This window comes from Streptopelia decaocto, assembly GCF_964273445.1.
Source record: "Streptopelia decaocto genome assembly, contig: HAP1_SCAFFOLD_2396, whole genome shotgun sequence".
NCBI classification, from domain to species: Eukaryota; Metazoa; Chordata; class Aves; order Columbiformes; family Columbidae; genus Streptopelia; species Streptopelia decaocto.
In genome coordinates this window covers 1-11,008 of record NW_028116814.1, presented here as the reverse complement: position 1 = coordinate 11,008, position 11,008 = coordinate 1, and the positions used below count along the sequence as shown (strand labels likewise).

At 58.6% G+C, this 11,008-nt stretch overlaps 1 protein-coding gene across 1 annotated transcript; it reads right to left on the bottom strand.

Moving 5' to 3' along the window:
• Positions 1–469: 469 nt before the first annotated feature.
• On the bottom strand, positions 470–11,002 carry LOC309452082 (battenin-like; the record flags this gene model as incomplete). Its single annotated transcript, XM_082076761.1, has 8 exons — positions 10,969–11,002; positions 9,319–9,400; positions 7,413–7,488; positions 5,792–5,842; positions 4,314–4,393; positions 2,339–2,424; positions 1,730–1,802; positions 470–613 (listed from the first exon to the last, which is right to left on the bottom strand). Coding segments are annotated over exons 1-8 (620 nt in total), but the record flags the coding sequence as incomplete, so codon positions are not given.
• Between the last annotated feature and the right edge of the window lie 6 nt (positions 11,003–11,008).

Below are 11,008 nucleotides of genomic sequence, written 5' to 3'. Positions count from 1 at the left end.
CCCCATTGACTCCCATTGACCCCATTGACCCCCATTGACCCATTGACCCATTGACCCCATTGGCCCCATTGACCCATTGACCCCCATTAACTCCCCTTGACCCAAATTGATCCCCATTGACCCCCATTGACTCCCATTGACCCCCATTGACCCCAATGACCTCATTGACCCCCATTGACCCCCATTGACCCATTGACTCCCATTGACCCGAATTGCTCCCCATTGACCCCCATTGATCCCCATTAACTCCCATTGACTCCCATTGACCCCCATTGACCCATTGACCCCATTGACCCCATTGACCCATTGACCCCATTGACCCCATTGACCCATTGATCCCATTGGCCCCATTGACCCCCATTGGCCCAATTGACCCCATTGACCCCAATGACCCCATTGGCCCCATTGACCCCATTGACCCCATTGACCCCATTGACCCCATTGGCCCCATTGGCCCCATAGCCCCTACCTGGCCCCACTGATGGGGGGCAGGGCGAGGGCGGGCAGGAGGGCGTGGCCGTGGGGAAGCCCCGCCCCCCGCAGCGCCCCATAGAGCAGCGCCCCACACACGCCGGCCAGGCCGGTGCCCGACGACCAGGCCGAGAGAGCCGATCTGTGGGGCAGACCCACACATTGACCCATAGAGACGGATACGGACCATAGAGATCCATAGAGACCCATAGAGACCCATAGAGACCCATAGGGACCATAGAGACTCATAGAGACCCATAGAGACCCATAGAGACCATAGAGACCCATAGAGACCATAGAGACCCATAGAGACCCATAGGGACCATAGAGACCCATAGAGACCATAGAGACCATAGAGACCCATAGAGACCCATAGAGACCATAGAGACCCATAGAGCCCCATAGAGACCCATAGAGACCATAGAGACCCATAGAGACCCATAGAGACCATAGAGCCCCATAGGGACCCATAGAGACCATAGAGACCATAGAGACCCATAGAGACCATAGAGACCCATAGGGACCCATAGAGACCATAGAGACCCATAGGGACCCATAGAGACCATAGAGACCCATAGAGACCCATAGAGACCATAGAGACCCATAGAGACCCATAGGGACCCATAGAGACCCATAGAGACCATAGAGACCCATAGAGACCCATAGGGACCATAGAGACCATAGAGACCATAGAGACCCATAGAGACCATAGAGACCATAGAGACCCATAGGGACCCATAGAGACCATAGAGACCATAGAGACCATAGAGACCATAGAGACCCATAGGGACCATAGAGACCCATAGAGACCCATAGAGACCATAGAGACCCATAGAGACCCATAGAGACCATAGAGACCCATAAAGACCCATAGAGACCATAGAGACCCATAGAGACCCATAGGGACCATAGAGACCATAGAGACCATAGAGACCCATAGAGACCCATAGAGACCATAGAGACCATAGAGACCATAGAGACCATAGAGACCCATAGGGACCCATAGAGACCATAGAGACCATAGAGACCATAGAGACCCATAGAGACCCATAGGGACCCATAGAGACCATAGAGACCCATAGGGACCCATAGAGACCCATAGGGACCCATAGAGACCCATAGAGACCCATAGGGACCCATAGAGACCCATAGGGACCCATAGGGACCATAGAGACCCATAGAGACCCATAGAGACCCATAGAGACCATAGAGACCATAGAGACCATAGAGACCCATAGCGCCCCATAGCGCCCCCTACCTGCCGTATTCGGCCGCCAGCGCCAGCAGCGTCACCTCCCCCAGGCCTGAGGCCACACTGGCCAGAGCGACCCCTGCGACCCACAGAATCTATGGGGCAGCCCCATAGACACCCCCACAACCACCCCCGGGACCCATAGAGCTATGGGGCAGCCCCATAGAACCCAATAGGACTTCATAGATCTATGGGGCAGCCCCATAGAACCCAATAGGACCCCATAGATCTATGGGGCAGCCCCATAGAAACCCCATAGATCTATGGGGCAGCCCCGCAGAACCCAATAGGACTCCATAGATCTATGGGGCAGCCCCATAGAAACCCAATAGGATCCCATAGATCTATGGGGCAGCCCCATAGAAACCCAATGGGACCCCATAGATCTATGGGGCAGCCCCATAGAAACCCAATGGGACCCCATAGATCTATGGGGCAGCCCCATAGAACCCAATAGGACCCCGTAGATCTATGGGGCAGCCCCATAGAAACCCAATAGGACCCCATAGATCTATGGGGCAGCCCCATAGAACCCAATAGGACCCCATAGATCCCCCCCATTGACCCACTTATGGGGCAGCCCCACACGTGTGGGGCGGCCCCGCCCCCACTCACCCCCCAGGCTCTCGGCCAATCGGTGTCCAGAAGCCACGAGGGTCACGGAACCCCAGGAGCACAGACAGGAAGTGACGACACGAGGCCTGCGGAGGGACCCAGGAGTTCGGGGAGGACCATAGGGACCATAGAGACCATAGAGACCCATAGAGACCATAGAGACCCATAGAGACCCATAGAGACCCATAGAGACCATAGAGACCCATAGAGACCCATAGAGACCATAGAGACCCATAGAGACCCATAGAGACCCATAGAGACCATAGAGACCCATAGAGACCCATAGAGACCATAGAGACCATAGAGACCCATAGGGACCATAGAGACCATAGAGACCCATAGAGACCCATAGAGACCCATAGAGACCCATAGGGACCCATAGAGACCCATAGAGACCATAGAGACCCATAGAGACCATAGAGACCCATAGGGACCATAGAGACCCATAGAGACCCATAGAGACCATAGAGACCCATAGGGACCCATAGAGACCCATAGAGACCCATAGAGACCCATAGAGACCCATAGAGACCATAGAGACCATAGAGACCCATAGGGACCATAGAGACCATAGAGACCCATAGAGACCCATGGAGACCATAGAGACCCATAGAGACCCATAGGGACCCATAGAGACCATAGAGACCCATAGAGACCCATAGAGACCATAGAGACCATAGAGACCATAGAGACCATAGAGACCATAGAGACCATAGAGACCCATAGAGACCATAGAGACCCATAGGGACCCATAGGGACCCATAGAGACCATAGAGACCATAGAGACCATAGAGACCATAGAGACCCATAGAGACCATAGAGACCATAGAGACCATAGAGACCATAGAGACCCATAGGGACCCATAGAGACCATAGAGACCCATAGAGACCCATAGAGACCCATAGAGACCATAGAGACCATAGAGACCATAGAGACCCATAGAGACCCATAGAGACCATAGAGACCATAGAGACCATAGAGACCATAGAGACCCATAGAGACCATAGAGACCATAGAGACCATAGAGACCCATAGGGACCCATAGAGACCATAGAGACCCATAGAGACCCATAGAGACCCATAGAGACCATAGAGACCATAGAGACCATAAAGACCCATAGAGACCCATAGAGACCATAGAGACCATAGAGACCATAGAGACCATAGAGACCCATAGGGACCCATAGAGACCCATAGAGACCCATAGGGACCCATAGAGACCCATAGATTGACCCATAGAGACCATAGAGACCCATAGAGACCATAGAGACCATAGAGACCATAGAGACCCATAGGGACCCATAGAGACCCATAGATTGACCCATAGAGACCCATAGAGACCCATAGGGACCCATAGGGACCATAGAGACCATAGAGACCATAGAGACCATAGAGACCATAGAGACCCATAGAGACCATAGAGACCATAGAGACCATAGAGACCCATAGGGACCCATAGAGACCATAGAGACCCATAGAGACCCATAGAGACCATAGAGACCATAGAGACCATAGAGACCCATAGGGACCCATAGAGACCATAGAGACCCATAGAGACCCATAGAGACCCATAGGGACCATAGAGACCCATAGAGACCATAGAGACCCATAGGGACCCATAGAGACCATAGAGACCATAGAGACCATAGAGACCCATAGGGACCCATAGAGACCATAGAGACCATAGAGACCCATAGAAACCATAGAGACCATAGAGACCATAGAGACCCATAGGGACCATAGAGACCCATAGGGACCATAGAGACCATAGAGACCATAGAGACCCATAGAGACCATAGAGACCATAGAGACCATAGAGACCATAGAGACCATAGAGACCCATAGGGACCATAGAGACCATAGAGACCATAGAGACCATAGAGACCCATAGAGACCATAGAGACCCATAGAGACCCATGGAGACCCATAGGGACCCATAGAGCCCCATAGGGACCCAGGCGTCCGGGCGCTCACCCATAGGGCAGCAGGTCCAATCCCAGCGGCGCCGTCACTTTAAGGAGCAGCGTGGGCAGGATGTCGGCCAATAGCACGGCCTGGCGGGGGACACGCCCCCTTTAAGCCACGCCCCCCTTAAACCCGCCCCTGAGACCCCGCCCACTTTAAATCCCATTCCCTGAGACCCCACCCCCTTTAATCCCCGCCCCCTTTAATCCCTGCCCCCTGAGACCCCGCCCCTTCAAACCCCACCCCCTGAGGCCACGCCCCCTTAAACCCCCACCCGCTTTAATCCCCGCCCCCTTTGAAACCCAACTCCCTAAGACCCGCCCCCTTTAAACCCCGCCCCCCGAGACCCCGCCCCCTTTGAACCCCCCGAGACCCCGCCCACTTTATGCCCCGCCCCTGAGACCCCGCCCCCTTGAAACCCCGCCCCCTGAGACCCAACCCCTATAACCCCCCCTTTTAAATCCCACCCCGAAACCCCACCCCCTTTAAGTCCCGCCCCCCTGAAACCACGCCCCCTCGGACCACACCCCCCCTTAAACCCCGCCCCTGATACTCCGCCCCCTTTAAATCCCACCCCCTGAGACCCCGCCCCCTGAAACCCCACCCACCTAGACCACGCCCCCTTTAAACCCCGCCCACTTTAAATCCCACCCCTTAAAATCCCACCCCCTGAGACCCCACCCCCTTTAAGTCCCGCCCCCTTTAAACCCCGCCCCTGAGACCCCACCCCGTTTAAATCCCGCCCCCTTTAAACCCCGCCCCTGAGGCCCCACCCACTGACCACGCCCCCTTTAAATCCCACCTCCCTGAGACCCCGCCCCATTTAAACCCCGCCCACTTTAGGCCCCGCCTCCTTAAGTCCCACCCCCGATACCCCACCCCCTTTAAACTCCACCCCCCAAGACCCCGCCCCCTTTAAGTCCCGCCCCCTAAGACCCCACCCCCTTTAAACCCCACCCCCTTTAAACCCCACCCCTGAGACCCCACCCCCGAGACCCCGCCCCCTTTAAGTCCCGCCCACTGAGACCTCACCCCCTTTAAACTCCGCCCCTTTAATCCTCACCCCCTTTAAACCCCACCCCCTGAGACCCCGCCCCCTTTAAGTCCCGCCCCCCTAAGACCCCACCCCCTTTAAACCCCACCCCCTTTAAACCCCACCCCTGAGACCCCGCCCCCGAGACCCCGCCCCCTTTAAGTCCCGCCCCCCTGAGACCCCACCCCCTTTAAACTCCGCCCCTTTAATCCTCACCCCCTTTAAACCCCACCCCCTGAGACCCCGCCCCACTTAAACCCCGCCCCCTGAGACTCCACCCCCTTTAAGTCCCGCCCCCCCGAGACCCCGCCCCCTTTCAATCCCTTCAGGCCCCACCCCCTTCAATCCCCATTCACTTGAAGCCCCTTTCCCTCGTAGCCCCGCCCCCTTTAAGCCCCGCCCCTTTGTCCCCGCCCCCCTTAAGCCCCGCCCCCTTTAAGCCCCGCCCCCTCACCCCCGTGGACTCTTTGTTACAATCCCGGCCGGAGCTGTTTCCCGCCAAAACCTGCAGGGGGAGGAGCTTAAGGGGACCCAGGAGTCCGGGAGGGACCCAAATAGGGGTCCCAGGAATTCTGGGAGGGACCCAGGAGTTCGGGAGGGACCCAGGAGTCCCCCAAGGGACCCAGGAGTTCCCCAAGGACCCAGGAGTTCGGGAGGGACCCAGGAGTGCCCCAAAGGACCCAGGAGTTCTGCGGGACCCAGGAGTGCCCCAAGGGACCCAGGAGTTCAGGAGGGACCCAGGAGTTCCCCAAGGACCCAGGCGTCCGGGAGGGACCCAGGAGTGCCCCAAAGGACCCAGGAGTTCGGGAGGGACCCAGGAGTGCCCCAAGGGACCCAGGAGTTCCCCAAAGGACCCAGGAGTTCAGGAGGGACCCAGGAGTGCCCCAAAGGACCCAGGAGTGCCCCAAGGGACCCAGGAGTTCTGAGGGACCCAGGAGTGCCCCAAAGGACCCAGGAGTGCCCCAAGGGACCCAGGAGTTCCCCAAGGGACCCAGGAGTTCGGGAGGGACCCAGGAGTTCCCCAAGGGACCCAGGAGTTCTGAGGGACCCAGGAGTACCCCAAGGGACCCAGGAGTACCCCAAGAGACCCAGGAGTGCCCCAAGGGACCCAGGAGTTCTGCGGGACCCAGGAGTGCCCCAAGGACCCAGGAGTGCCCCAAGGGACCCAGGAGTTCCCCAAAGGACCCAGGAGTTCAGGAGGGACCCAGGAGTGCCCCAAAGGACCCAGGAGTGCCCCAAGGGACCCAGGAGTTCCCCAAGGGACCCAGGAGTTCGGGAGGGACCCAGGAGTTCCCCAAGGGACCCAGGAGTTCTGAGGGACCCAGGAGTACCCCAAGGGACCCAGGAGTACCCCAAGAGACCCAGGAGTGCCCCAAGGGACCCAGGAGTTCTGCGGGACCCAGGAGTGCCCCAAGGACCCAGGAGTGCCCCAAGGGACCCAGGAGTTCCCCAAAGGACCCAGGAGTTCAGGAGGGACCCAGGAGTGCCCCAAGGGACCCAGGAGTTCTGAGGGACCCAGGAGTTCTAAGGGACCCAGGAGTGCCCCAAGGGACCCCGGAGTGCCCCAAGGGACCCAGGAGTTCCCCAAGGGACCCAGGAGTTCGGGAGGGACCCAGGAGTGCCCCAAGGGACCCAGGAGTGCCCCAAGGGACCCAGGAGTGCCCCAAGGGACCCAGGAGTTCTGAGGGACCCAGGAGTGCCCCAAGGGACCCAGGAGTTCTGAGGGACCCAGGAGTGCCCCAAGGGACCCCGGCGTCCGGGAGGGACCCAGGAGTGCCCCAAGGGACCCCGGAGTGCCCCAAGGGACCCAGGAGTGCCCCAAAGGACCCAGGAGTTCGGGAGGGACCCAGGAGTGCCCCAAGGACCCAGGAGTGCCCCAGGGACCCAGGAGTTCGGGAGGGACCCAGGAGTTCCCCAAGGGACCCAGGAGTGCCCCAAGGGACCCAGGAGTGCGGGAGGGACCCAGGAGTGCCCCAAGGGACCCAGGAGTACCCCAAGGGACCCAGGAGTTCTGAGGGACCCAGGAGTGCCCCAAGGGACCCCGGCGTCCGGGAGGGACCCAGGCGTGCCCGCACCGCCGCCCCCTGCAGGATGTCCCGCGCCGCGCTCAGCATCAGCACATACGGGAGGTTGTTGGCCAATCCCAGCAGCCTGGGGGCGGGGCCGGAGAGAAAAGGGGCGGGGTTTCGGGGTTAAAGGGGGCGGGGTTGGGGGTTAAAGGGGCAGGGTTGGGGTTAAAGGGGCGGGGTTTAGGGGTTAAAGGGGCGGGGTTTAGGGGTTAAAGGGGGCGGGTTTAGGGGTTAAAGGGGCGGGGTTTGGGTTAAAGGGGGCGGGGTTTAGGGGTTAAAGGGGCGGGGGTTGGGTTAAAGGGGGCGGGGTTTAGGGGTTAAAGGGGGCGGGGTTTGGGGGTTAAAGGGGGCGGGTTTAGGGGTTAAAGGGGGCGGGGTTTGGGGGTTAAAGGGGGCGGGATGTAGGGGTTAAAGGGGCGGGGTTTAGGGGTTAAAGGGGGCGGGGTTTGGGGGTTAAAGGGGGCGGGGTTTAGGGGTTGAAGGGGGTGGGGTTTAGGGGTTAGAGGGGCGGGGTTTGGGGGTTAAAGGGGGCGGGGTTTGGGGTTAGAGGGGCGGGGTTTAGGGGTTAAAGGGGCGGGGTTTAGGGGTTAAAGGGGGTGGGGTTTAGGGGTTAAAGGGGCGGGGTTTGGGGTTAAAGGGCGGGGTTTGGAGGTTAAAGGGGCGGGGTTTAGGGGTTAAAGGGGCGGTGTCTGGATCGAAAAGGGGCGGGGTTAAGGGTAAAAGGGGTGGGGATTGGGGCTTAAAGGGGGCGGGGTTTGGGTAAAGGGGCGGGGTTGGGCAAAGGGGGCGGGGTTTAGTTAAAGGGGGTGGGGTTTGGGGTAAAGCGGGCGGGGTTAAGGCAAAGGGGTGGGGCTTAATGTAAAGGGGGCGTGGTTGTGGTAAAGGGGGCGGGGCTTGGGTAAAGGGGCGGGGTTACGGTAAAGGGGGCGGGGTTTAGTTAAATGAGGTGGGGTTGGGGGTTGGGGTAAAGGGGGCGGGGCTTAGGCAAAGGGGGCGGGGTTAAGGTAAAAGGGGTGGGGTTTTGGTTAAGTGGGTGGGGTGTGTTGTAAAGGGGCGGGGTTTGGGGTAAAGGGGGCGGGGTTAAGGTTAAGGGGATGGGCTTGGGGTAAAGGGGGCGGGGTTAATGTAAAGGGGGTGGGGTTAATGTAAAGGGGGAGGGCTCAAGAGAAAGGGGGTGGGGTTTGGTGTAAAGGGGGCGGGGTTAAGGTAAAGGGGGCGGGGTTTGGCTAAAGGGGTGGGGCTTAATTAAAGGAGGTGGGGTTGGGGGCGGGGTTAAAGTAAAGGGGCGGGGCTTGGGCAAAGGGTTCAGGGTTTGTGTAAAGGGGCGGGGCTTGGGGTAAAGGGGGCGGGGTTTAGGTAAAGGGGGCGGGGTTATGATTAAGGGGGCGGGGTTTGTTGTAAAGGGGCGGGGTTTGGGGTAAAGGGGGCGGGGTTAAGGGGATGGGGTTGGGGTAAAGGGGGCGGGGTTAATGTAAAGGGGGAGGGCTCAAGAGAAAGGGGGTGGGGTTTGGTGTAAAGGGGGCGGGGTTAAGGTAAAGGGGGCGGGGTTTGGCTAAAGGGGCGGGGCTTAATTAAAGGCGGTGGGGTTGTGGGCGGGGTTAAAGTAAAGGGGCGGGGCTTGGGCAAAGGGGGAGGGGTTTGGGGTAAAGGGGGCGGAGTTTGGGCAAAGCGGGCAGGGTTTGGGGGTTAAAGGGGCGGGGTTTGGGGTTAAAGGGGGCGGGGTTTGGGGTTTAAAGGGGGCGGGGTTTGGGGGTTAAAGGGGCGGGGTTTAGGGGTTAAAGGGGGCGGGGTTTGGGGTTTAAAGGGGGCGGGGTTTAGGGATTAAAGGGGACGGGGTTTGGTGTTAAAGGGGGCGGGGTTTGGGGTTAAAGGGGCGGGGCTTGGGGTTAAAGGGGGCGGGGCCTGTTCTCACCAGAAGGCCGCGCTCGTCCTCCAGGCGGCGCCGCCGGGCGGGGGGGGAGGGGCGGGGCTGGGGGGGGGCGTGGGGGGCGGGGCTGGGGGGGAGAACAATGGGGGGCGGGGTTATGGGGCGGGATGTGGGGCAGGGGGGCGCTATGGGGCCACTTATGGGGCTGGTTATGGGGCTGGGGGTTCTCTGTGGGGCTGGTTATGGGGCTGGGGATTCGCTAGGGGGCAGCTTATGGGGCTGGGGATGCTCTATGGGGCCACTTATGGGGCTGGGGATTCTCTATGGGGCCACTTATGGGGCTGGGGATGCTCTATGGGGCTGGTTATGGGGCTGGGGATTCGCTATGGGGCCACTTATGGGGCTGGGGATTCACTATGGGGCAGGTTATGGGGCTGGGGATTCGCTATGGGGCCACTTATGGGGCTGGGGATTCACTATGGGGCAGGTTATGGGTCCAGTTATGGGTCTATGAGTCCACTTATGGGTCTATGGGGCCACTTATGGGTCTATGGGGCAGGTTATGGGTCCAGTTATGGATCTATGGGGCAGGATCTGGTTCTATGGAGCCACTTATGGGTCCAGTTATTGGTCTATGGGGCCACTTATGGGTCCAATTATGGGTCTATAGGGCAGGTTATGGGTCTGGTTATGGGTCTATGGGGCCAATTATGGGTCTATAGGGCAGGTTATGGGTCCAGTTATGGGTCTATGGGGCCAGTTATGGGTCTATGGGGCCAGTTATGGGTCTATGGGGCCACTTATGGGTCCACTTATGGGTCTATGAGTCCAGTTATGGGTCTATGGGGCCACTTATGGGTCTATGGGGCCACTTATGGGTCCACTTATGGGTCTATGAGTCCAGTTATGGGTCTATGGGGCCACTTATGGGTCTATGGGGCAGGTTATGGGTCTATGGGGCCACTTATGGGTCTATGGGGCCAGTTATGGGTCCAGTTATGGGTCTATGGGGCCATTTATGGGTCTATTGGTCCAGTTATGGGTCTATGGGGCAGGATCTGGGTCTATGGAGCCACTTATGGGTCCAGTTCTGGTTCTATGGGGCCAATTATGGGTCCAGTTATGGATCTATGGGGCAGGTTATGGGTCTATGGGTCCAATTATGGGTCTATGGGGCCAATTATGGGTCTATGGGGCCAGTTATGGATCTATGGGGCAGGTTATGGGTCTATGGGGCCAGTTATGGGTCTATGAGTCCACTTATGGGTCTATGGGGCCACTTATGGGTCTGGTTATGGGTCTATGGGGCCAGTTCTGGATCTATGGGTCCAGTTATGGGTCTATGGGGCCACTTATGGGTCTGTGGGGCCAATTATGGGGCCAGTTATGGGTCTATGGGGCAGGTTATGGATCTATGGGGCCAATTATGGGTCTATGGAGCCACTTATGGGGCCATTTATGGGTCTATGGGGCCAGTTATGGGTCTATGGGGCCAGTTATGGGTCCCCTTATGGGTCTATGGGGCCAGTTATGGATCTATGGGGCAGGTTATGGGTCTATGGGGCCACTTATGGGTCTATGGAGCCACTTATGGGGCCAATTATGGGTCTATGGGGCCGGTTATGGGTCCGTGGGGCCGTTTCCAGCCCCATTTCCCCCCATTTCCCGCCCAATTCGGGGACATTTCGGCCTCACCCGCCAGCAGCGGCTCCTCCTCCGCCATCTTTCCCTCACC